Raw genomic sequence first — 26,926 nt, 5'->3', positions numbered from 1 at the left:
GATGGCTGGAGACAGCTCCACAGCCTTGTGATCTTCCTTAAGTCTTAAGAACAGTGAATATGGTGTTTTGTTGCCAGATAGTGCTGATCTCTGTCTATCTTGTCTTATTGCAGTGCAAGGTCTGTTTCTTACAAGTGTTGTTTCTGGGGCACAATGCTATCTTTTTTAATGCCACTTTAACACTCAAGCCTAAGGATAATGGATGCCAAACACAATTTGCCCAGTGCCCTGTGTTCCTAACAGCAGAGCCCTGTGCTGAGGCCATCTCACGGGAATAGTGATGGGCACAGTGGCCATGTAGGCATTGCCAGGGTCTGGGACGACATCTCACCACTCTTGTCACCTGTAGCCACTAGTATGGCTTTGAATCGTTTCCTTAATTTACTTGCAGTTACTGGCTTTGGGGACATTATCTGTCTTGTGAATCTCAGTGTGAGGGTGCTGTGGTTCTGAGATCTTTCTTTACAACCAGGCAGTTTGGGATGATGGCTGCTGTTCATTAGGTGATCTCTGCTAGTGAAGAAACCGACTCCCAAGCACCTGTGATCTGCCCAGGGCAGCAATAGACAAAGGCATTGGAGGCTCCCCCTTCATTGTTCTGGAGTCTCAGCTTAAGCAAGAAGTGACTTTCCTGGAACAGCTACTTAGCTATTAACCAGTTAAGTCAGCTTCACAGCCTTAGTTAAGGCCCGTTCTTAAGAAACATGGCTGTGGGCCGGGCGGTGGTGGCGCACGCCTTTAATCCCAGCACTCGGGAGGCAGAGGCAGGCGGATCTCTGTGAGTTCGAGACCAGCCTGGTCTACGAGAGTTAGTTCCAGGACAGGCTCCAAAACCACAGAGAAACCCTGTCTTGAAAAACCAAAAAAAAAAAAAAGAAACATGGCTGTATGGAGAGAGGGAAAGCTGGCTGCAAACCATTGTCTGAGCACTCTTTAGAGCAACTGTCTGAAGCTTAAGAGAAATCTTGTGAAGATACTCATTTCTCATGTAGCCACGATGAAAATTCCCATGAAGTGTAAAGTAGTTACATATGTTGTTTTAAAAATAGATGTCTGTTTAGGGGTGTGTAGAGGTCACGTGGCTCTGCCATTTTCTCATCTGAGTTACTGTAAGCGGAGCCAAGTCATTTTTCCCCAAAGCAGTGCTCGTATAGCTCAGACTGGTCAATCCAGGATGACGGAGCTTCTGATCCTCCCGCCTCCACCTCCCAAGGCTGGGATCACAGGTGTGCACCATGCCTAGTTTATGGAGTGCTGCGATGGAATTCAGGGCTTCTGGCCTGGCATGCAAGCGCTGTATACACTGGGCTATGTCACCAGTCCTCCAGTTGTCTGTTTGACAAGAAAGAATTAGGATTCAATGTAGAGGATTTTTTTAAAGACCTGTATTAACCCTTAGAAGTGGGTTGCATTGCTGTGTTTGATGCTTCAGTCCCTAAATCATTTCTAGTGGCACCAGAAGCTATTGTTAATGATTGTATGTCTCAGCCGTGTCTCTTAGAACATATGTTAGCATTTCTTTCTTACTAGCTGTCCTTGGATGTGGTCTTTGCCCAATATTAAAATCTTGGTTTTACTCAGGGTAGATTTCCTTGCCTTCTGCTCTATGCAGGGACAAAAACCATTGCAAAGCCTTGGTGGGAGAATAAGGAAAATTCAGTTTATAACCTGCCCCTCAAGACAGTCTCACTTCATAGCCCTGTGCAGAGCCTTGGAAGCGGAAGAGTAATGGAAGAATAAGGAAATAGTTTGACCTATTCTGTCCCTAAGATAGGGTCCTACTATGTAGCCCCAGCTATCCTGGAACTCACTGTGTAGACCAGGGTGGCCTCAAACTTAGAGATCCTCTTACCTCTGTCTCTCAAGTGCTGAGATTAAAGACATGCAGCACTATGCCGGGCACACCTCTCTTTTTGGACAGTCAGTTGGCTTTCTTAAGTAGCCCTTCAAGAGCCTTCTATAAGAAATTAATGAGAGCTGCACACACACACACACACACAATCCTGAGACAAGGATGTTGTGGTGGCATAACTTCAGAAAGCCAGATTCTAAAAGTTTAAGAGAAAACTGGGATGTTGGTTAAGCAAAGGGAAACCCCCTTCCTGCGGAGGTGATGTCTAGCCTCCCATTTTCATTTGTGTACTCTTGGCCAGTAAATGGGAAGCACTTCCCAGCACATCCAGCCTTTACAGCCAAGTTCCTCAGAGAAGAGCCGGAATTGTGAATCACCCTGACCCGGTCTTAATTCTCTAATGCTGGGAGCCTGATGGGCTTGGGTAAAGTTTACACCCCAACCCGGTCACTGTTCTGTTAACTTTTTCTTTTAAGTGGCATTTACTTATTTGGAGCGAGGAGGTGCATGTGTACCACAGCATATATGATGTGAGCTTCACAGGACGTGTGGGGGAGTTGGTTCTCTCCTTCTACCAGGTGGATCCCAGAGAAGGAACTTGGGCCATCAGTCTCAGCTGCGGCACCTTTGCCCGCTGAGCCATAGGCGCCTCTTAGCTTTCTTAGCTGTGTGCAAGTGTTTTCATCCGGACAAAGTGACGGGTCAGATAGAAGTTATTTGTTTTAGGGTGTGCATAGTTGCTTTCTCTCTCTCCTCCCTTAATTGTTTAAGAAGCCACATTAGACTCTGCGGTGGTGGCGGCGCAGGCCTTTAATCCCAGGATCTCTGTGAGCTCGAGGACATCCTGGTCAACAGAGGAGTTCTAGGACAGGCTCCAAAGCTACAGAGAAACCCTGTCTCAGAAAAGAAAGAAAGAAAGAAAGAAAGAAAGAAAGAAAGAAAGAAAGAAAGAAAGAAAGAAGAAAGAGAGCCACATAACCCTGCTGTGTGGGTTTGGTTGTTTGTGTCAGGGTCACCTATTGTAAACCTTTGTCTGCTCTTCAGGCCCCGGATTTCTATGTGCAGATGAAATGGGAGTTCACCAGCTGGGGTGAGTGGCTATGGGCTTGGGACTTACTTGTTTTCAAATTTCCATAGCCTGTTGATAGGTTTATGTTCCTTTACAAAAGCTCTGTATGTGTGTGTGAGTGTGTGTGTGTGTGAGTGTGTGTGTGTGAGTGTGTGTGTGTTAAATTCAAATCTGGTAGCTGACTTGCATTCCATGTAGCTTCCTCTAGCCTGAACATGGATAAATATAGCGTACAGGCACTCTGTCTCCTCCTTGCATTCTGTATCCCTGACACCCACTTTAGTCTCTTAGGGGGAGTAGGGTTGGGTCACTACAGCCTTACCTGGCTTTCTGCTCTCTGTAGCCCATGCTGGCCACAGATTCTTGTCGGTCCTTCTGCCCCTCGGCCTCCTGTGTTTGGATGACAAGTGTGTGCCGAAGCTTGCAGCTTCTTTAGGAAGCAGGGTCTTCTTGTGGCCCTGGACCCCTGAGCTGAAGTAACTTTCTAGCCTCAGCTGGGACTAGGCTTGTATCCACCTGGCCGTCTTACACATTTGAAATGCCTGTTTGTAATGCTAACATTTTCATGACTTACTACAATTTGTTACTTTTCTTATGTTGCTTAGCTTGATTCTTCCAAACTTGTTATTCTGGGGAAAATGAGGCAAATATTGAAATAGTTTTCTTTCTTTCTATTTAATTTTCTACAAAATGCATGTATTTCCTCAGACTGCTCTGTAAAGCAATTGATGATATATTTACGTAGGTATCTGCTTTTCCTTCTTGTGGGTCAGTAAACTAACACTTGATTTTGATAGCTTTTCATCTCAGTAGTATTTCTAGCTTTGATAAAAACACAGCAGTTTCGATCCTTGATAGATTGTGAATGGAGGCCACAGCGTGGCCGTGTAGCAGTGGACGTGTGAGTGAGAAGTCCAGGTGGGCCCACTCCTCAGCCCTGGAGGTTCAGTCCAGGCTGAGAAGACTGCTGCCAAATTTATTGACTGTTTTCTCTGATGAGTTAGAATAAAAGACTTATTTTTCTTTATTTCCTGTTAATTTATTGAATGCTGGCAATTGAGCCCCAGGGCCTGGTGCATGCTAAGCATGCCCTGAACCACTAACCACACCACTAGCCTTCCTGGTTATGTCTGTCTGTCTGTTTGCCTGCCTGCCTGCCTGTGTTGCTGGGATTGAACTTAGTGTATGCAAGTGAGCTATCATGGGGATATAACTTCTGCCATTTAAAATTATTTTAGTTTAAAATGGCCTTACTAGGTTGTCTAGATAGCCTCAAACTTGCTATGTAGCCCAGGCTAACCTCAAAATGGAACTCCTGCCTCAGCCTCCTGAGTGCTATGAGTGGCATGCCCCACCTTGCCCAGCTTCCATTTCTGGTTTTTAGGATGAATTCCTTTACAAGCGTGAAGGAAGAAGTCCCACTGTGTTTCGCCAGTCATGTCCCAACCACTCTGCCCTGAGTTCCTGGCTCACACATTCTGCGTAGCCCTGTGTTTTTCTCAATAATATGCCTTTTTCCTCCAGTGCCCTTGGTTTCTAGAATATGCCCCAATGATGTCTGTCGCATCTGGAAGAGCGGTGCGAAGCTGCGCGTGGACATCACTCTGCTGGGGTTTGAAAACATGAGCTGGATAAGAGGGAGACGAAGTTTCATATTTAAGGGAGGAGGTGAGTCTGCATTGTAGTGATCCCTGCTCACTGTGTTGCCCTGGCTGGCTGGAGCCCTCCTTGTAGACCAGGCTGGTCTCTGCCTCCTGATGCTGATGGTAAGGTGTGCACCACCATGTCCAGCAGCCCAGTAATTTTGAACCTTCAAAATGCATTTGTATTTTATTCTTTATTGGATGCTTCGTCTTTGTGGCTGCTGTAATTAGTTCTTTGGCACTGCACCCCTCTCCTTTTGGAGACTGGCCAGTTCCCTGCTCATTTCATTCATTACTTCACCCCAGTTGTCTGTCACCTGTTACTTTGCTGAGCCTTGGAGTAAACACCTTCTGTGTCATTCTGTGCCCCTTCCTGACCGGGCATTGTTCCTAGTTTAGGGTGGAGAGCAGCAGTGCTCCCCAGAGTCTGAGCAGGGCACTGACTCCAGCAGTGGTCTCTGAAGGTCGTAGGGGACTGTGCTGCTGATAGAAGAGGAAAATTAGTTTTAAAATCTCCATTTTGGGGACGATGCTCTGGGGTCTCCTATGAGTTGTAGATTGCTGGCCAGACAAACACTGTGCAAGGAGAGTCAGTAATCAGGACTCTTGGAGGTGAGGTACTCAGTGGTGGTGTGTTCCCTGTCACCCTGAACGCTGGCTGATTCAGCCTCCAGTTTCTGGGGGTGGGGAGTAGGACAGAAAGCAAAAAGAAAAAGCCAAACAAGTGTGCGGTAGTGCCAGCAGTGCATGTGAGAGCTGACAAGTGTGCGGTAGTGCCAGCAGTGCATGTGAGAGCTGACGGGTGAAGCTGGCATCGCTGGCTCTGTCTTTCTCACACTGGTGTTCTTGTTAACAGACAACTGGGCAGAGCTGATGGAAGTCAACCACGATGACAGAGTGGTCACCACTGAACACTTTGATCTTTCCCAAGAAATGGAGCGCCTCACCCTGGACCTCATGAAGCCAAAAAGCAGGGAGGTTGAACGGCGGCTCACAAGCCCAGTCATCAACACCAGCCTCGACACTAAGAATATCGCCTTTGAAAGGTGCGGATTTAGAGCCCAGTTTACCATCTAGTTTGGGGACTGTCTTCATTAATGGCATATTTGCAGTAATTGGAAATTGTGACGGGATTGGGACCTTTTCTTTTCTAATATGGTTGATGCTAGAGGATTTTAAGAGTGATCTCCAATGCCATCCAAGTAAGAGCCGCCCGCTGCCGGTGACTCAGTGTGACCTGAGCTAATCTAACACTGCTCTGGATCTAGCGCCCTTTCTCTCCATGGATATGCTAACTACGCTCTTCCAAATCGTTTTCTTCCTTTCCACTGGACAGTTGGTGACGAAAACAGATGTCTCTTTAGGCAAATCTAAAACATAATTGCCTTTTTCTTTTTGTGTAAGTAAAACCATGAAAGCATGGTGTCTACAACAGAGAGGACATGGAGCTGGTGTTGTGTCTGGGGGTCACTTCTGCTTTGGAATTAGGAACTGGATTCTTGAAGAAGGAAGTCTTCTTGCCAGGCTCCTGGCTAGGGACATCGAGGGTTAGGGACCGACCGACTGGGACCATCCACAAAGATCTCGCTAGAGGTCTGGTTTTCATTATGCACCTCTCCAGGCTGTGAGGTCCTTCTGTGTGAGGCTCCAGACTGGAGGAGGCCATTGTCACTGCCACAGCCTGTCAGCAGAGATGAGAGCAGGGTGACTCTAGGCAAGTGGCCCAGCTCTCCAGTTTCCTTAGCTGGAAGGAAAACAAGCTCCTGAAAACCTGGGACCCTAAGGTCGTAGATTCCCTGTTGCTACTGGGATTGTTAGAGCCATTGTTTGTGATGAAGTAAGTGTTGCTTATCCAGGGTGTGTAGACTGGCTTTAGTTAACTGAGTGCAGATGGGAAACAAGAGTGCCTTCCGTTGTACTGAGGACGAAGGTACATTGTGTCTTCCCGTGGTTACAGAGTTTTCAGACGGCTCAGGCTGGCTTTCCTGATGCTGCCATTGGGCCGAAGGGAGAGTGCTGGAGACAGCTGTTTGCTCTCTTCTGTTTCAATGGTGCTCGTATGTGATCAGCGCCCTGAGACATACGTAGAGCTTTGAGCCATTCCTGAGTGTGAGGTTTGGGGACTCACAGATGTGTGAACAGTCATGTATGGTTCTCATGGTTCTTTGCCACGTTACAATGGGTGCTTTAGTCCTTTTCCTGGTCTGTACTAGGAATTTGACACAAACAAATCACTACCCTTCCTGATGAGCTTTGACCCATGGTGTGCACTTGTTGCACTGGGATTTTACTCTTTTCCCAAAAAGACTACGCTGTGCCATATTGGGAAAAAAGTCCCTGCCACTTCAGAGCTGCCGTTAAATTGTATAATAGTCACTAAATCACAGTGTCTGCTAAGTGACCTTTGCTGTGTTGGTCTCAGGTGGGACAGACAGGAAGGAGGAAGCTGGGTTCTCTGTCATCTTCAGATGCCTGTGTAGGTAGAGCTAGTGAAGGCACGAGAAGTCACAGCAGCCAGGATTAAAATAGTAGACACTGACACTGGGCATTCTAACTCAACCGCTGTCAGAGTGGAGCTGCGAGGGGCGTGGGCAGCAGTGAAGAGCATGGAGGCCCAGGGAGCACTGACGCGGCACGGACTGGAGTAAGCATTGGCACCCCTGAGGCTGCGTGTCGGAAACGGCAGTTTCCCAGCTTACACACCATTGATGTCACAAAAATAAGGAATCGAGGAATGATTTAACCAAACAGAATATCTCGATCTTTGTTACTGGTGACAGCAAGAGCTATGACTTGATAGTTATCGGGCATGGTCCCAAACCCTGTTCTTGTTTGTGCAATGTAAGCTAGAGCAGCCAGCATTTGCTATGATTCCTTTAGGACTTCATCTCTTGCCACGTGGCTCTTGTTGCACTAACTGTAAAATTAACGTCCATGGGTCTTCCTTTTATGATGGGTTAAAACAGACATATATACCCATTATGTCCCAATTTGATATGGGAAACTGGAAACATAAAATGTAAAAGCTGTATTCTGCTTTTGTGATTTGTCTAACCTGCTCCTGTTCTCTGAGCTTCCTGTGTCCATTTCACTCTGTCAGACAGCAAAAGGGAAGACTTTTGGCAACTTTACACAGTGCCAGGCAAAGTCAGGATGTGATGTTCTAGACAAAGGGAGGACTGGATGGCTCCTGAGGGGAAACACCTCCAGAGCAAGATGTGTTGAAAACAGTTCACACCCTGGAGTGGCGGGAAGTGCTTGCCTGTAATCCCAGCACTCTGCAGGTGGAGGCAAGAGGCTCACTGGTTTGGGACCAGCCTGGCCCACATAGCAGCATCCTGCCTTGTTGTTTTTTTGTTTTTGTTTTTTGAGATAGGGTTTCTCTGTAGCTTTGGAACCTGTCCTGGAACTCACTCTGTAGATCAGGCTGGCCTCAAACGCACAGAGATCCACCTGCCTCTGCCTCCCCAGTGCTGGGATTAAAGGCGTGCGGACTGATTAAAGGCAGTGTACCACTGCCTGGCTTCAACATCCTGTCTTTAAAACATAGCACACAAAGAAAAATCAGAACCTAGGAGCTGTTCTTAGATCCCGAATACATTTCCCCCCAGAAGTGTGTGGCGCTAGAACTGGGTTTCTACAGCTGCGACGGCCCCTGGGCTCCCTCAAAAGTCGTCCATAGATTGGAATCGGTGTCTGGGCTGAAAAGGCACTTTCCACATCCTTCCCTCTACTCTACCTGAGCTGAGGGACACATTGTGGGACTCAGTCACTGTGGAAGCGTTAATTGCCTTTCCTGTTCCATCTGCCTTTCTCCAAGAGGTGAAGAGCTCTGTGCTTAACTTCTGAGAATTCCTGGTTGGAGGCGGAGGCTTTTGTGCCCCTGCCAGCAGTGGGCGACCCAGATAAAAGTTCTGACCCAGATACCTCCTTGTAGTTAGCAAGACCTTGAAACACTGGTCATCCTCACTTCTTTAGGATCGCTGTCCAAAAAATGTCACAACCTTTGTCCCCTGTGCTGGCAGTTCCTGTTTAAAAGCCAAAAGTGACAGCTGTCTTTGTCTGGAGTGAGGCAAATTGATTGATAACTGTGGGAGGTGGGTGGGAGATGTTTAAGGCATCTGTCATTGGTAGCATCCTTTTTTGGACAAGGGGACCATGATTTCCAAGTATCTTTGACTAACTTAAGCTGGGGACTGTAAAGGCTGTAGGGGTGAAATCTGAATGGCATATTATACATGTAGAAATTTGTGGTGTTCACTTTTTATCAGAACTAAATCCGGATTCTGGGGCTGGAGGACAGATAAAGCAGAAGTTGTTAATGGTTACGAAGCAAAGGTAAAAGGAAACTCTTAAAAAAAATAAGATTATTATAGCTTTTTAGCTTCTGTGCAAATGAGGAGCCTGTTCTGATTGTTTCCGTGCATCTGCAGGGGACCCTGGGGAACAGCCCTAATGTGTCTCTTGCTGAGGTTTATCTAGTGGTTTCCAGAAAACGGATAGCATGCCCTGAGCAGGTCTGTGGCTTTCCTAAAGAGAAATGATTGCTGAGAAACGAGCCAGGCATTCCTTTGATTTTTTTTTACATTAAATTTAATCAGTTTATCTTTTTAAAGAAGGTACCATGTAGTAAGTAATTTCTGTGAATCTTTATTACTTAAATTCTAATTGATTTCTAGAGCTGATGCTGGCTCAGTTTTTAAAGATTAGCCCAGCCCACTTAACGTGGCACCAGTGAGCCACCACTGTAATCATAGAGATACCTGTCATATCATCTGACATTTTATCAACTGACAAGCTGTTGGTGGGACTTTCCTTAGTGTACAGCGGGGATGGAGGGAACCAGGTGTTGTAGGGTCCTCTGCTGGCCTCTGAGTGAGGAGAAAAAAAAAAGCTCCATCATGCCCAGCAAGCTGCACTAGAGACGGCTGCTGTGGTGCACTGTTGTCTGCAGCTGTCAGTGCACAGCAAACCCAGACCCTCAGACGCTCAGGCTGGCAGTTAGAAGAAGCCTTTTTTCTTTTGTCAGTAGAAAGGATGCTGGTGCTCTCTGATCTCCCAGGTCTAGAGAACCTGAGTTCAGCTAAGTCAGTAGTTAGAAGAGCACCATGGATCACAGGAGGCAGGTTTAGGAGCAAGAGGAACCCAGTGGAAGCTGTTTGCCGAGCCCCTTTTGCAGTAGGAAGTGCAGGTCCCCAGGTGGGAGCCATCTCTTCATCTAGAGGAGACTGGGGTTGCTGACTGGGTCCCAACTTTAATTTTTCTGGGTTTGCTTGGCTTTGCTGCAGCATTCTTAGTCTTGCTATGCTTGAGTTGCCTTGGATTCCGTGTCATTGTTGTCTTTTGCACACTTCTCTCAAGGTTTACACAGTAAACAATGTGAGTGTGATAACCAAAATACGGACAGAACACCTGACGGAGGAGGAAAAGAAGAGATATAAAGGTAAAGAGCACCCCTGCCTCCTTCTGGATGATCGTGTAGAGCGGGGGTTCTCGGCCTTCCCAATGCTGCGACTCTTCTCTCACATTGTGCTGACCCCACCATAACATTATTTTCATTGCTACTTCATAACTGTAATTTTGCCACTGTTATGAATCATATGTAAACATCTTAGATAACCCCTGTGAAAGAGTTGTTTGACCCCCTCCCCCCGGGGGTTGTGGCCCATGGGTTGAGAACCACTGGTCTACACTGAACTCTGTTTAGTTTGGGGTAAATGTGTTTGGATATGCAGATCCTAACTTCTCTTCCTAAACATTTCCTTAGTCTGACTCATTCTTGGAGTTTTTCACAGTTGATTTCCGTTGTAATTAAAGCCATTCATTCACAAGGGCTTGTTTATGTGTGTTATTGCAAATAACTTGGATTTAGTAGCAGCAACAACAGAAATGGAGCATGAGAAGATATTGGAGGATATTATCACTGGGATGAGTGGCTTTACCTCACCGCAGTGATGAGATTTTCATGGACCTTGGCCTCCGGTTACTATATCCTGGCTTTGCCAGCTCCGTGGCCTTGTGAAGTTGTCTGTGCTGTAGGCCTCGTGTTCCTCTGTAGTAGAATGGAGGTGGTACTAGGCCACTCTTCCAGTCACTGAGAGGATTCAGTGAGTTGGCATGTGGCATGTGCAGTCATCTAGAACGTGCAGGTAGCAGCTTGGCCACCAGCTGTGCTCGGGTGTGCGGGCTAGTGCCAGAGCACAGCCCTGAGTGGCTAGGGTTGAGGGGTCCATCTAGCTGTCTCCTAAGCCAGTGCTAAAATGCTCTACTTGAATTCTTGTTTTTTTCATTTTTCTAATGATGTATGTTAATCACATATAACAATGGTTCCCATGGTAACACTGCTGGGATTCCTATAGTGGTTCCTCTAGGCTAAAGTTCCTAATGAGAGGGTATTCTGGGGCAAGCTCACCTCATGGGTGTTTATCTCCCTGCCCATAAGTGGAATTGTTACTTGGATCAGGAGGGCTTGATTCTGTTGATCTTCCCTCCTTTCTAGAGGACCGGAATCCACTGGAGTCTCTGCTGGGAACTGTGGAACATCAGTTTGGTGCTCAAGGGGTGAGTTCTTCTGTTTGTGAAGGCCACTGGGTCCTGAGATGGAGGCCATTGGGTCCTGAGTAGGTCACTTGACTTAGAAAGAAACATCAGCTCCCAAGGTGCACTATGGATACTCTTGTAAATAGAGGCAGGATTTTCCTTTGATACCTGTCACCTGGTCCCAAACAAACACACAAAAGCTTACATTAATTACAGAATGCTCGGCCAAAAGCTCAGACTCATTACTAACTGGTTCTTAAATTTAGATGAACCCATTTCTATCTAATCTGTGCATTGCCACGTGGTTCACAGATTTACCCATCCTCTAGCATCTCGCTTCTTGGGCAGCTCCCTGGGGTCTCTCCCCGATTCCACACTCTTTCCTATTTTCAGTTTGGCTTTCCCACCTTGCTATAGGCCAAATCATCTTTCCTGTCTACTAATGAGAGTAATGCATATTCACAGCATACAGGATTATCCCATAGCATACTCTTTGGGGAGAAATTAGATAAATGAGACTTTGAAAAAGAAAATCTAGATTTTGGAGTAAGAGTTGGTCCTGGAATCGGGCTCGCTCTCTCTGGGATAAACAGGACCTTCTCTGAGCATGGCACTTGAGACCGGCTCAGGGCTTTACACTGCTCAGCAACCATTTTTTTGATCCCCAACTAACTGTGCATTTGGTACAGTGGGTACCAGCTTCCACACCCACGCCTGCTCACATGGCTGTGACTTCCATACCTAGGACATAAAGATGGAAAGAGGGTGTGGATGGAACTGGGAAGGCTGTTAGACTTGCTTGTTCATGCGGTGAACACATGCAGCCGGTTGTGGGGCTGTACTTTAGAGTCAGGCAATCCTGATCCATAACTTCCGGCTCAGCAGGACCTCACCACGGAGTGTGCCACCGTAAATAACCCCACGGCCATCACACCCGACGAGTACTTTGATGAAGACTTTGATCTGAAGGACAGGGACATTGGAAGGCCAAAAGAGCTGACGATTAGAACACAGAAGTAAGTGGAAGATGTGGCCCTGTTCACCCATGGGGCCATCTGAAATTGTGCTCTTCAGGGTTGGCTTTGATCATTCCTTGCCCCTTCCTTTAAAAGTAATGTTGAAGCTACTTAATCTGACAAATCCAACAGTAACCGGCTCTCTGCTTAGCCTTTGTCATAGCGAGCAGAGGCAGGGGAGCACCTTTGTTCTGTATTGATCTGTTTTATTCACTGCTGGTAAATCTCAGTTGATAATGAAGTGCTGTCAAGCCCTTTCCCTCACTGTCAGGTCTCAGAGTTCCTCGGGTTCCAGTCCGTTACAAGTCCTGGTTCAGGAATAACGGGGGTGGGGTGGGGGGCTTCTGAAGGGTGCTCTGTCTAGTGCTGAGTAGCAGTGACCTGCGCCCCCTCCCCCCAGCACTCACTGTCAAACCCTGCAGGTTTAAAGCTACACTGTGGATGTGTGAAGAGTTCCCTCTCTCCCTCGTGGAGCAGGTCATTCCTATCATTGACCTCATGGCTCGAACTAGCGCTCATTTTGCAAGACTGAGAGATTTTATCAAATTGGACTTTCCTCCTGGATTCCCTGTCAAAATAGGTATGGTTAAATAAAATTGAGGGTTAGCTTTTAGACTAGTATGGACAAGGCGATTTTGGATTTTGGATGGTGGAGTATTCATGACACTTGATTCCTGTCTTGATCACTTGCTGCTGTGATCTAGGAGAAAGTTCTTCACCTGGGTCTTACTCAGTCTCAGTTTTCTCATCTGTGGACTGGGGGTGCATGTGTGCTGGTGGTGGTGGGGGAGGGGTGCGCTGCTGTGAGGACTGAAGAAAACCTGCTGTAAAGTGTGCTTTATCATAATGTTAGCCAGTGGTTATTGTTTTCAGTGAAGTCTACTGATAGAAGCTTTTACTTTGTCAGAAATCCCCTTGTTTCACGTTTTGAACGCACGGATTACATTTGGAAATGTTAATGGCTGTAGCACTGCTGAAGAGAGTCAGAGTGTGGAGGGGATCCAGGCCGACACAGGTACAGCTAAAAGGCCGCGTCTGCATCTTAGTCCTATGTCATTAACTGAACACTTTGAAGTAAGTCTGTGATGCATAAGAGAAACAACTATGGGTGCTGTGTCGGTTTGTCACTGCGACAAGAACTTGGCAAACCTGGAGGAAGAAGGGCACATCTCGGCCACCGTGTCAGGTTGCTCAGTTGGCTCCATTCGGGAGGAGACTCTTTCTACTTTACAGTCCACCGAGTCTCCTTCGTTATGATTATGTGTTAGTTTCCACCAGGAACGATCAAAGAACAAGGAAAAACTGTCTTCTGGGGTGGATTTACACTTTCATCTGGCAGCACTGAATTGTGAACTAGAGTTTCACGTGCTGGGCAAACTGCGCCACCCGCTACGCCCTGGCTCCCGAGTCGCTACTGGTTTCATCTCTTTGATTTGAGATGTTTTTAGGCTGGGCGCAGTGACTCACGCCTGTAATCCCAGCACTCAGAGGCAGAGGCTGGAGGACTTGAGTCCAGGAGTTTGAGGCCAGCATGAGCATTACAATAAGATCCCCGTATCAGGAAAGAACAGTCAAGGAAACAATCCCCTCCCCTCCCCCAGACACTTGAAAACACACCATAGTCTGAGGCAGGAGGATTATGAGTCTGGAGCCAGCCTGGGCTATGTTTTGAGTTTGAGGCCAGGTTGAGCTATATAGACCCTTTCTCATAAAAACAAAAACACGAAGAAAAAAGTTGTCTGAGCTATCTGTAATGAGTGAGTGGAGACACTGAACAGCTGCCTTTGTGTTTCAGCTTCCGAGGTCACAAACTTCGAGGTTGATCAGTCTGTGTTTGAAATCCCTGAATCCTATCATGTTCAAGACAACGGCAGGAACGTGCATCTCCAAGATGAGGACTATGAGATAATGCAGTTTGCCATCCAGCAGAGCCTGTTGGAGTCCAGCAGGAGCCAGGTGCGCTGTCGGCACCACCCCCCCCCCATGCGTGCACCCCCTGTTCACTGAAGTTTCTAGCTCAGACTTGCTCTAAGAAAAAGTCTGGTGTGTTCACAGTGTTTGTGCAGGTCATTTCACCATAGCTTGCTATACAAGAGACCTACCGACATCACCATGGCTGCATTGTTGGTAATTAAAGGCAGAGTTACTGTATGTAACTCAAGCTCACCTGTAGAGCTCTTGTGTATTTTTCAAGGTGTGCTATATAATCTTCTAGAATTGAAGTACTACGTTCTTGTCAGTAGTCTTAGTTAAGGCAGTGATGTGGACTTTCACTGTGTAACAGTTTCTTAGACAGGGTGTGATAAAATGGAATCTCACTCTTGACAGTTTTTCCATTTTGAGGAGTCTCTTTAAACTCCTTCTGCATCTCAGTTAGAACTAAGAAAAGAGCACATTGCAGCAGGGGTGGGTGGTGGGTGGGAGGGTTAATGCCTTGTCCCCCCGCTTCTGTGGCTTTTGGTGCTGCTGTCCCAGGAGGCTTGCCCTTCCACCTTCTGCTGTCCACTGCTCCTAGCTTGGGCAGAGGTCAGCTTTGGCCATAGACAACCTGCTGAGGACAAGGGAGTGCCAGCACTGTCTTTGTCCTTTTCCTGCCTTTTTCTCCAAGATGGGTCTCATGTGCTCTGCAGTGGCCTTGTGTCCCAGGATTTTGCCCTTTTTCTCTAAGATGGGTCTCATGTGCTCTGCAGTGGCCAAGATGGGTCTCATGTGCTCTGCAGTGGCCTTGTGCCCCAGGGTTTGCTGTCCAGTTGTTGGTTATTGGTTTCTTCTTTCCTTCCACTGTCCATTCCTCAGGAATTTGCAGAGCATGCTGGGAATTCCTGGGAGTATGAATTGTGAGCACGGTGTCCATGAGCCTGCCAGTGTTTACCAAAGCTTCCAGGGCTCGAGTAACCTAGTCCCACCTCCTCCTTGACTCCCCTCTGCCATCACAGACCCAGTCCAGATTCATTTGCTGTACTTTTTTTTTCATTAATTTTTTAAAATGTATATGTATGTCTGTGTCTGGTGCATGAGGCGGCCAGAAGACTGTTGAATTTCTTGGAGCTAAAGTTATGGATGGTTATGAGCTGCCACATGGGTGCTGGGAACCAAAACTGGGTTCTAGAAAAGCAGCCAGTGCTCTTAAACACTGAGCCATCTCTTCAGCCCTTATTTTTTGTGGGGAGTAGATGGGGTGGGGTTGATTTTTTTATTTACTTTTTGACAGCTGGGCTATCTACTTTTGGGAAGCTCCTTGGAGAAGATTCAGCCTTGAGACAAAACATCACCCTTGCTTTCCCTGTGCAAATGAGCTTGGCTTTGCTCTCCTGATGGTAGCCATTGAGGACAATAACTGGAGACCAGGGCGACCAGTACCCAACTGCGTCTTCTCAGCTTGTCTCTAAAGCATGCCCTGCCTTGGCTGTGTGGCTGCCATCCTAGGGCACTGGTTCTAGAGGACCTCTGTCAAGTCTGAGAAGGTGGTGGCCCCCGTTCCAGGGTAATGCCTGATGCCCTGTACCGTACAGTAGGGAAGTGTAGTGATGGTCGCTGTTGGTGTCCACACAGCACAGTCAGCGACAACTTATGAATGCTGTACATTTTGTTCTCACTGTGTTCATTTCCTTGTCATTTTGGCAACTGTTCCTTCTACGAGGTATTTATACCCATCGTTTGTTTTTGCCAGGAACTTTCAGGACCAGCTTCAAATGGAGGGATCAGCCCCACCCACAGCTATGAAGCCCAGTATGAAAGGTAACTGATGGGACTTTTCATAACGTGGCTTTTGTTGGCACGGTACTTGATACATGGGCATCTCTGTGGCTCGTGCTCAGCAGGGAGTTTAGGCGTCAGCTTTCATGCTTCTTTTATTGTGGTTATCCATTAAACCAGCTCTGACCTGAGTGCTGACTGGCTCACAGGCTAGGGCTGCTTGCAGCAAAGCCCTGGGTAAATGTCTTCTGCTTGGCCTGGTCTTCTGTGAATGTGCAATTGCAGGTCTAGCTGGGTGAGGATATGCAGGGTTAAAGACAGTTGGGGTCGAGCTACGGAAATGGTGGAACCTGCAGTAGTGCCTCCTCCTTCCTATGGGAAGCATGTGTGAGCACTGCTTTCTAACAGACTGGACTTCATTCATAGCTTAGAACTGGGGGATGCTGGTTCACAGGCCCAGCACCTCCACCTCAGCAGGGTAGACGTCATCGTGCGTCAGGAGTGCTTGGTACAGTGTGCTCTTAGTAACAGTAAGAATGTAGTTGCTGCCACCACCTCCAGGATAGCAATAACTCTGTTCCATTTTCTACCCTAGGGCCATCCAGGAGAGCCTTCTAACCACCATGGAAGGCTCGTGCCCAGGTGCCCTCAGTGAGTCGAGCCGTTTTGATAGTGACCTGCAGCTGGCCATGGAGCTGTCTGCCAAAGAGCTGGCGGAACAGGAGCTAAGGCTCCAGGAGGAAGAGGCCGAACTCCAGCAAGTCTTACGGCTGTCACTCACTGAGAAGTAGACATTTCTGTCCAGGGGCTGCACAGAGTACAGGCTCTGGGCTGCATGGGGGTGCTTCGTCAGCTGCGACCCTACAGCAGAGGCCTACACTTCCTGCAGGCAGCAGCTGCCCCTTCCTTTATGCAAAGGTGCAGGACCAGGGACTCCCCAGAGTGGAGGAGGGCAGCACTGGAAGGCCCCATCTCCAGGCTGAGGGAGGAGAGTATCACCACCTTCCATTAGCTGTCCTGGCCTGCAGGTCACATTTTTACTACCAGCTTTAGACAGTGACGCCAAGCCCTGCAGGTTAGTAGATATATCTTCATCAGAAGTGATAACACACATCACTGCAGAGTCAGGGTGCTTTTCTACAGGAGAGCAGCAGCCTTTGTAGAGTGTTCACCAAAGAAACGGGTTCTGCTGACCTCTTTATTCCCTTCCTATAGGGTCCCTAGACATTGCCATTACACCTCCCCATCTCTACCTTGACTGTGCCCTTTACCCCCCCCGCCCCCCCCGCCCCCGCTAGGAGGATATATACAGGATCTATTTTAGATTATGGCTATTTGCATCAAATTAAGATATACAAATGACCACGGATATTGCCTTAGCCTTAAAAATTACTAATAGTTTAACCCACCTCACTCCACACACTGAGGACCTGATTGGAATCCATAACGGCAGTTCCTTTGGGAGCAGCATCCTCCAGGCTAAACCGAAGGCAGCTAATCCTGTCCTTGGAGGAGCAGCTTGGGGAATCCATGGCTGGTTCTCAAAGCACGCAAGCTGACCAAACCATGGGAACAGCAGAGAATCTAGCTACCGTGCGTTCCGTGCCTGCTCCAGTGAAGGATTTCCAGCCTGGGGAGAGCCAACTGCATGAGCTAGCTTCATTAGAGAAGGCAGGGTGGCCCTGAAGCCAGGAGAGAGCGGACCTGGAGTAGAGGCTCTTCATCCAAAAGGGAAAAGTGACGACTCCATATTGCTTTTTAGAGTTCAAATCAACATCTTTCTGGATAAATATATTTTTTAACAGAATGTTTTTATTATTTTTAAGAGATATAAAAATGACTACTCCCATCAGTAGCAATACAAGGTTATGCATTTTAACCAGATTTTCTCAGGCCTTTTTTGGATACCTTTAGTAGTTAACTATTTTGTCTAACCCTCCTGTAAATACCTATTGCATAACAGACCGACCCCTGGGGAATGCAGCCAAGGGCACCTTGCACCCCTCACCTGGTGCAGGCATTAAACCCACAGGCTGCACTGATCACATGCTAACAGTACCTTCCTCTGTTCTGAGTCTGCTCCCTGTTATGCTTCTGTTGGGATAGGAAGAGAGAGTCCACCATTCTCAAGAATGTCTGTTTGATACAGTCAATGTTGCCAGTAAAATGTTCTTAGTCAAAAAGAATTGTGATTTTTAATTTCTCATAGCACCTACCTTTTGTGATGGTCTAACCAAAATTCCTGCCCTGTACAGAAGACGAGGGTGGGCATCACATTTGCTTTCTGCTCAGCTTGGCAGCTGTTTACTTGGCATTTGCCAGTAGACACTGTGGGAATGGCTGCACTGGGGCCATGTTTACTCACTGAGGTGAATCCCAGGTTTGCGTTCCATTGCTCTGCTTTCTGAAGTCTGTGCTTGTGCCCCTAGGAAGTCACTTAAAAAGGGACTGAGCACTGCATCACCATGTTGCAGCTTTCCCCATGTGTTCTGTCTTAAAATGCAAATAAATACGCTTCCACAGAGGGCGCCCACAGGCCCTGCCAGTCAGTTCTGTCTCTCCTGCGGTGCGTCCTCTCACCACTGCAGGAACACACACTCCCTGTCGGCAGTACCTGCCCTTTGCAAAGACCATCGCCTGTCTCCAGCCTTCCTGCCCAGGGCACAGTCAGCATTGCCTTACAACTTGTACCAGGTGTGAATACATGAAAAGGATCCAGTGCTGGGCCACTTGAGTTCCTCTTCATGCACCTCCTGGGAGAGGGGAAAAGGGGCCAGCATCAACACCGCTGATCCAAGAGACTCATTCCTCGAAGCCAGAGTGATGGGGGGATATTTCTAAGGCATTCGAGTAAAATCCGGGCCTTAAAAGCAAAGGGCACTGGCTGGATAACAGTATTTTAGTTGTCCTAGGAAGATGGGAGGAGCAGCTGTGCTTTGGGGAGTTAACAGTACGTGAGCCACACCCCCTTTGCAGGTCACAGGCAGTCTATGGATGACTTAACACCGAGTAGCTCACCAAGGCCCATGCTCCAATCACTTCTACCTGGAAGCGCCGTCCCACTGAGTACAGGTTTCTTTTTTATATATTTATTTATTATGTATACAATATTCTGTCTGTATGTCTGCTGGCCAGAAGAGGGCACCAGACCTCATTCCAGATGGTTGTGAGCCACCATGTGGTTGCCGGGAATTGAACTCAGGACCTTTGGAAGAGCAGGCAATGCTCTTAACCACTGAGCCATCTCTCCAGCCCATGAGTACAGGTTTCTGAGAGTCTGTTCCAGTCTTGTTACACAACACAGTGAAGTGTTGAATAGTGACGTGAACACATAGGCAGCAGCTTGGCCTCGGGCGCCTCCTAACCATGGTGACATCAAGGGAGATGGACTGGACTAGAGATTTTAAGTGACCATGGGACAGTAAGTAATGGAGGTCCAAGTGCTGCCTAGCCCCGAGTCTAGAAATGAGTCCAGCTAGAAGCTATGCGACTAGTGCTCCGGAGCCCCCACACCTCCAGCAGCACCGGGAGATGAGCCCGTGTGCTTTGGAGTGCTCATGTGTTCAGATGCCCGTCACGCCTTACAGCCTTGTGTTCCCTTCATAAGCTGTTTATCTGAGATAGGATCCATCTGTGGAGCCCTGGTTGGCGAGAGACCCATCTCCTGCTGCCTTCTGAGTGCTGGCGCCCTCAGAAGCCAGGGGCGCCCTGGAACTGCAGTAGTGGTGGTTGCCTCATGTGGATGCAGGGATCAATTCGGGTCCACTGGAAGAGAAACCCATGCTCTTAATTGCTAAACCATCTCTCCAGCCCCACAATTTCTGTTTCCAACCAAGTGTCTCTGGTCCGGTTCCTTGTCCTGGACTCATCCATGTCCACATGATTATTACCAAGCAAAGAACAATAGAAGGACTATAGGCTTGGTAAGATTTTACTCTTTCCTTTTAAAATCTTTAAAATGACAACAAGGATTACAGTGGTATATCAAAACAGGTTGTTCATGAAGTGGGGTTGGACATGCCCTCTTGGGACACAATCTCAGTGCCCACATATTTCTCATCTGTCAGGGCAATACCTGGAACTCCTGGGGAGAGCAGCCTGACTGTGTGTGGCCATGTCTCCTACATTTTAGTGTTTTCCATCACCCCGGCTTCAGGGTGCCGGTGTTACTGCTGGTAAAGAAACGGGCTCTGGAGAAGGGTAGCTCCTTATAGTCGGCCTTGAACAAAAGTGCGGGATGCTGTCCCAGCCCAATGTGAGTCTGGCTCAGCCTTACTATTTCACATGCTAAATTCCACTACACAGGTCTACCTTAAATAAATGAGGCCAGATTCAAATGCACACCACATACACCTGCACTGGTTTGCCTTGTGATGTCTGTTCACGACACATGCTCCGTGTCTACCTGTGGTCAGCAGAGGGCATCAAAAGTCCCTGGAACTGGAGTTACAGGTAGCTGTGAGCCACCATCTACATGCCAGGAACCAAGCCTAATTCTCTACAGAAGCAACAAGTGCTCCTCACCACTGAGCCATCAATATAGCCCCACCCTGCATTTTAAACACTTGGAAACATGATGAATCAAACAGCAGACAGGATTCCTCTTTAATTTTGATATTTTAATGGCTCAGTGTTACAAGTTTACAGACAAGACCCCAACAGTTACAGTGTTCCTCCTCAGTTAATTCACATCGAGTACAGGTTGTTAGACAATAAGACAAAGACCAGTGCTGTGCTTGTGGGAACACAAGACTAAGCATTGCAACAATTCTGACAAAATTAAATCTAGCAGAATAAATACTAACGACCACTCTATGACTATGAGAAGTATCAGTAGGAGAACTCAAGTTCAGTAGCAGCACTTGAAACGCCGAGAGTCCTGCAAACAGCAGCTTGCACAGTGGACACATAGCTGAGCCCTACACCCGGGAGAAGACGGAGAGCTAAGTCTCTCATAATCCCATCTGGAAAGTTACAAAAGCTTTAGGCCACAGGTGGGAGGGACATCAATCTGTCTGAGTCAGGTGAAGTTCTTCTGGCAGGCCGGGGGGCGTGTGACTACAGACCTGGGATACAATTCCGGCCCAACTGTGGCCATTCAAGTCCAGCGCCAATGAAGGCAAGGAATGACGGCCTAGGTTCTCCACAATGAACACTGGCTTTTCAACCAGGGTATCCTAGAGCACCTCAGTAGAAAGGAAACGTCGTCTTTGTTTTTATATTTACTTATTCATGTGTGGAGGTCAAAGAACAAGCCATGGAAGTCAGTTCTCTCCTTCCACCAGATGCGTTCCAAGAACCAAACTCAGGTTATCAGGCTTGGCTGCAAACCCCTCTACCTTCTGAGCCATCTTACTGGCCCCCATGTAACACACCAAGACAGAATGGTTGAAAGCAGGGGATGTCTACATGTTGAGTCTTCCTCTTCCTTATTTCAAGCATTAGTGATTATTGCTCTTCAGCGCAGCTCTTCTGCACACTTGGCAAAGGACATGTCTTTAGAGGAGCCTTGGAGCTTCAGCCTTTACTTTTAGCCCACACAGCCAAACAAAAGCACCAAGATGCCGACTTGGCAGCCAACACTGAGGCTAGGAAACAATTACTGCTAGATGCTTTTCTAAGCCCTGTCCATATCGGTGGGCACTTCCTACGAGTTCTGATTCCATCATCTCCAGGGGCTCACGTGCAGCGCGACTCATGCTGTCAGCGCAACTTGAAGCCGGGTGATCTGTGGCTGTCACCGACGACGAATGGGCTTGTAGACACAAAATGCCATAAGGATGATGGTTACCAGCAGGATGCTAAAAATGGTCCCCATCAGCACTGCAAAGGGAAAACAAGTTACCTTGTGGGAGCTCCAGGCTCCATGATTTCATTAACAGACAGTGCTTTTTCAATTGCTACTTGACCCAAGAGTACTTACTGCGCCGAGTGGCAGAAATAGCCAGGCACTTCCTCAAGTCACCCCACAGGTACAGCACAGTGAGAGAGGCCCCCCCCCGGGGGGGGGCACATTCCCTGGGATTAGAGTTACAGAAGTTTGAAGTGGCATGTGAATGCTGGGAGTCAAACCCAGGGCCTCTGCAAGAGCAGGTGGTGCTCTTAACTGCTGCGCTCTCTCTCCAGCCCCAGCTGTTTTTGAGAGTACAGTTTGTGTCTAAAACATTCAGGGTGCTCAGGGAAGGAGTGGGGCCAACAAGAGGACTCAGCCTGGCAGCCTGGGGCTTTAAGCTACGAACGTAAGCCACTTAGCTTCACTCAGCAGCAGCGGTCTTCTGTGGCATTCAAAGCGCTGTGACCTTTGATAAGCAAAGGCACATTTATAAATGCTTAGTTCCAAGTCTGTGGGCCCGCGCCAGGCACCAGTCCAGTTCCTCGGAGAAGCCTAGACCTGCCTACTTTCAAGACGGTCATTTCATCTGTGCCTGCCCCACCTCTATCCCATCACACCCTCTTAGCCTAGTTATTATTACACAAAGAGCTTCTTTTCTTGGTGGGTAAGGGGGAGAAAGGATAGGAAAAATGACAAAGACAGCATTTCACAACTGCAAAAGGCCAGATGTGGTTTTGAGAGTGTGTCACTACTCCAGAAGGCCAGATGTAGTTTTAAGAGTGTGTCACTACTCCAGAAGGCCAGATGTAGTTCTGAGATCTTTATTGGTGCTGGGAACCAAGCTCTGGCTCCCTGCGGTGCAGCCAGGAACTACTGCCGAGCATTTATCTCTCTTTTGCTTCTATTTTAAGAAGCCGATTTCTTTCCCTTTAATTTTAAAGCCCCTTCTAGAATGTACGGAAATGGTTTGAATGGAGCAAGAGAATTTTAAGTCCAGTTGTACTCATAACTTTAGGAAACTGGAAATTAAAGACTTTTGACAATTTGGCCAGGTATTTAGTTGACCTGGGCTATCCGGAGACATGGCATTTAGCTTGTTTAAGACCAAGATTGTGTTACTGGACCCAGCACCCATACTGGACCCAGCACATACCCATAACTCTAGTTCCAGGGATCTGATATCCACTTCTGGCCTCATTGGATACACAAATGCATGCACACACACACACACACACACCACACCACACCTAAAATCCAAACAAAGGAAAAAAGGAAAAAGCTTAATTAAAACCATATGCTAGATATCAATATTATTTGAATTAATATCCATTTGGAACTTGATAAGCCCCTCTATTCTTCATCCTTGTACCCACCTCTCTTGCAGGGCATATCAGTAATCCAAAAACAACCTTAAAAGACGTTTTGTTGTTGCTACTGTTCTTCAAGATAGGGTCTCTCTGTATGGCCCTGGCTGTCCTGGATCTCACTCTGTAGACCAGGCTGGCCTCGAGCTCACAGTTATTCACCTGCCTCTGCCTCCCAAGTGCTGGGACTGTAGGTGCACGCCACCACCTGACTGTGAAAGACAACTCCATCCCATGGTCACTTCCCATCACTGAGAATCATGTTCTGCATCAATAAAGTGGAACAAATGAAACTCAATTAAAAGTATTTCTTTAAGCTTAACTATGGGTTAACTTCAAGCAGTGTTCAATAAAGTACTGGGCATATAGTAAGTGCATATAGTTGAACACTTCATTTACGGCCAAGACAGGCAGCACTCACGGCAGTTAAGAGTTCGGGGTTTGAGGTCAGACTGCCTGGGTTCCCATGTGCTTCCTAGGCTATACATCTTAGTAAAGGCCCCCAACTTCTGTGTCCTTGTTCATGAAATCAGCGATAAAATTCCCACTGCCCTCAACTGCCTAGGGCCACATTTCTTGAACTCCAGGCGGTAAAGGACAATTCTTTCTACTTTGTTCCAGACTCTAGATATATGCATGATTACTAAGCAGACTGCCTCAAAGCATCCAGTGCGGACACATTACCTGCTTGATGTTGCAATACCACAGCGTAAACTTTCGTAACGCTCTTTGTGTAGCTGCTGATGATGATAATGATGATTATTCTTACTACTACTACTACAGCTAAGACAGTTTGGGAGCATCCTCAGCTTGCTGTTCTTCAGTAGGGGTCTTAACCCAAAGGGTTAGGACTGGAAACATTGTGATTGTGTAGACTGCAAGTGGCGGGTGTGACTGCATCCAGAGGGTAAAGGATAGGGGGCTCATGAACATCCTATGCTCAGGACAGCCTCTCCCCCTCCCCACAGCTAAAAAAAGAATCACATGATTTAAGGTGTCAGTTGTATCCAGGCTGACAAACCCAAGTCTAAAGGATCAGGCTGAAAATCTCTGAAAACTACTTAGCGGACTGCTAGATAGGTATAAAGTAAGTGGTCAAAACGTGGGAGAAAGCAAGCCATAGAAAGACAGCCCAGAACGGTATCAGGTGGGGAGGGAGGGTGGAGGAGAGACGGACACATCTGGTTTGCCCAGTATCAAGAACCAGAGCTCCTTTCAAGGCCATGCATTATGTGATAGATACTCCCCAAAGTTGCTTCGAGATCCCACAAATCCCAGATTCAAGTATTGGCATTCACCATGCCAAATCTGGGTATCCCTGAGTAACATAACTTTACCTTTTCTGTTAAAACAGGATTGAAAAGCCCTACTTTTTCATTAGCTTACAATGAAGCTCCCCAAATACATGTAAGTCCCGAGCACAGCACCTGGTGTGTAGGGAATGCTAAAACGTCCATTACAAACGCCAATGCTGAGAACGGGCCTATCTGGCAGGAAGAGGGATGGATGCAGATTTAGCCCTACTGCCCAGCTTGAATCCATAGAGTCGGACATGAAGGCACAAACCCAGGTCTCCAGCTTCTAATTTCAGCAGGTGCCGCCAGCACATAGGGCAAGAGAGCTGGCTCCCAAGCTTGGGCTGACAGCAGGAAAACTGGCTCTGTGAGCACCAGACGTCAGGGACAGCTCCCGCGCCGCCCGCTCCCAAGCCCTGGTGCTGTTTGCTCTGGCAGCAAACGCGCATCCCGCTCCGCCCCGCCTCGCCCCGCTCCGCTCACCCAGGTTCTGCCCACGCAGCACCGCGTAGGGCCGGCTCCGCTCCGGCGGCACCCCGGGGTTCGGGGCCTCGGCCTGCCCCAGCAGGAGGCTGCAGAGCGCTGCACAAAGCCACAACCACCCCGCAAGCAGCATCTCTGCAGCCTGCTCCGCACCGCGCGTGCGGACGCGGCTTCCGCCTCAAGCCCCGCCTCTAGACGCTCCCTTTCCGCGGCCAGCGTAGTCGGCTCACGTGGTTGCCGTGGAAACTAGACGGGGGTGGAGGGATTGGGAGAGGCCTGGTGGAGACGGGACAAGGTTCCGCCAATGTTGTCCGGTCTTAATACCGCACCCAGGCCAATTTCCGCGAAGATTAACGTTCCGCCCAGAATGTTCCCTGCTCACAACGTTGAAAGGCTTTGCTTTACAAACCCATCTTTTTCTAAAACTGCAGCCTCCCCCTCACTCAAATATTTCCACTCCACCTAGCGTCCCGCTTAACTTCATTGCCATTTGGCTGACGAATTTAACACGTATTTTTCTATTTAAAACACACACACACACACACACACACACAGTGGCCTACCTGTGTCCCAGGGCTCTGCTCCAGAGGAGGGGACAGGGTCAGAGCAAGACAACTGATGGGCTCTAGGTTCAAGTGAGAGACCCTACCTCAATATACAAGGTGAGAGTGATGCAGGAGGAGCCATTCAACATTAACCTCTGACTTCTACAAGTACGAATGCACATACTACGCACACATACCCACAGACCTAGGTGCATTCACACACATACAAACATACATACGCACGTGTAACGTGTATATACACGGCTCTAAACGTGCTGGAGAAGCCTCTCCTTGCCTAGAGCAAGCAAAGGACCCCAGCCATCCTAAGTGCCAGAGCTACAGTGGACCCAGTGATAGTTCTTTTTGACACATTGTTCATACAATGATGGATGAACATTGCTAAGAAGCAATGGAAAGCATGCCCATCCATCCATCCATCCATCCATCCATCCATCCATCCATCCATCCAAACACTTCTGATGAGTGGATGGGCGTAAGCTGATGGCAGGGTTTCTGATGCTTGTACAAATCTAAGCAGGGAGTAGAGCATATGACCTGCCTTCCCAGAATGTCACCTCCCTGAGCCTCACTGTTCGAATCCACTAAGAGAATTCCTAAATTGTGGGACCAAATACTAAAAAGCATGCAGCTGGCACCATGCATTGTGGTTTATATGGGAGCTATGAAGGTTACGCTGGGCGTATGGCTAAGAAGAGTGGGTTTGGAATGAGCCCTAGAAATCACATACACTAATGGTTGGTGAATTCCTGAGATGCAGGCTTGGTTGGCTTTCTCATGCTGCCAGTCACTTGTCTCTTCCCATGGGAATTTCCTTCAGTTAAAGCAGATACAGAAGAAACCAAAGGATATGTGATTGTTTAAAGAGAATTGCTCTCTTCCCACCTCAGTACTGGCTCTTCTCTTTACTGTTAACTTTCCCTTAGGAACTGCACACAGCAGGCCCCTTCATATCGCTGAGGCAACTTTCCCTTAGGAACTGCACACAGCAGGCCCCTTCATATCGCTGAGGCAACTTTCCCTTAGGAACTGCACACAGCAGGCCCCTTCATATCGCTGAGGCTAGGATGTTCACCCCTCAGAATACACTTTCCTCATCTACCAAGCGACCTCTGCGACATTTTCAGCACTGTCTTTTTCTTCTGTGGACATTTCTGTTTCTCCAACCGAACTGCAAACTGTGTGAAGGCAGAGACAGTGTCCTCAGGACTGGAACATGTCCAGAGCAGTTTTCTCAAATGTTGTTGAGCAGAGGTAGAGCATTGACACTGAAGGAGACACACCCATGTCAAGAGGCTGAATACAAAAACAGAAGGATGGAAATAGTCCGTTTGCTCCACTCACTGACTTCACATATAATGGTTGGACTGGCTAGTTTTGTGTCAACTTGACACAGAGTCACTGGAAAGGATGGAGCCTCAGCTGAGAAAATGTCTCCATAAGACCTGACTAGAGCGCCATTTTTCTAATCTAATCAGTGATTTGGTGGGGGAGGAAGGCCCAGTCACGTTGGGTGGTACCAAACCCTAGACTGGTGATCCTGGGTTCTATAAAAAGGCAGGCTGAGTGTAA

The 26,926-nt window shown here is 47.8% G+C and overlaps 2 protein-coding genes across 2 annotated transcripts in view; one reads left to right on the top strand and one right to left on the bottom strand.

The window, feature by feature from the left end:
* Window positions 1–18,334, top strand: part of Ankrd13a (ankyrin repeat domain 13A) — a 32,259-nt gene extending 13,925 nt beyond the window's left edge. Inside the window, exons 4-15 of the mRNA XM_057764350.1 lie at window positions 2,897–2,942; window positions 4,446–4,589; window positions 5,421–5,610; window positions 8,836–8,902; window positions 9,926–10,007; window positions 11,064–11,125; window positions 11,990–12,120; window positions 12,543–12,700; window positions 13,028–13,135; window positions 13,916–14,076; window positions 15,791–15,858; window positions 16,412–18,334. Coding sequence (XP_057620333.1) covers window positions 2,897–2,942; window positions 4,446–4,589; window positions 5,421–5,610; window positions 8,836–8,902; window positions 9,926–10,007; window positions 11,064–11,125; window positions 11,990–12,120; window positions 12,543–12,700; window positions 13,028–13,135; window positions 13,916–14,076; window positions 15,791–15,858; window positions 16,412–16,607 — 1,413 coding nt within the window. The 3' untranslated portion in view covers window positions 16,608–18,334. The remainder of the gene's footprint in view (window positions 1–2,896; window positions 2,943–4,445; window positions 4,590–5,420; window positions 5,611–8,835; window positions 8,903–9,925; window positions 10,008–11,063; window positions 11,126–11,989; window positions 12,121–12,542; window positions 12,701–13,027; window positions 13,136–13,915; window positions 14,077–15,790; window positions 15,859–16,411) is intronic.
* A 2,091-nt stretch (window positions 18,335–20,425) lies between these two features.
* On the bottom strand, window positions 20,426–24,962 carry C3H12orf76 (chromosome 3 C12orf76 homolog). Its single transcript, XM_057764891.1, has 2 exons — window positions 24,792–24,962; window positions 20,426–21,639 (listed from the first exon to the last, which is right to left on the bottom strand). The coding sequence occupies exons 1-2, from the start codon at window positions 24,922–24,924 to the stop codon at window positions 21,554–21,556; spliced, it is 219 nt and encodes a 72-aa protein (XP_057620874.1). The 5' UTR covers window positions 24,925–24,962; the 3' UTR covers window positions 20,426–21,553.
* Window positions 24,963–26,926: the final 1,964 nt, after the last annotated feature.

This window comes from Chionomys nivalis, chromosome 3 (genome assembly GCF_950005125.1).
Source record: "Chionomys nivalis chromosome 3, mChiNiv1.1, whole genome shotgun sequence".
Lineage (NCBI taxonomy): Eukaryota > Metazoa > Chordata > Mammalia > Rodentia > Cricetidae > Chionomys > Chionomys nivalis.
This window is presented reverse-complemented; position numbering and strand designations above follow the sequence as displayed.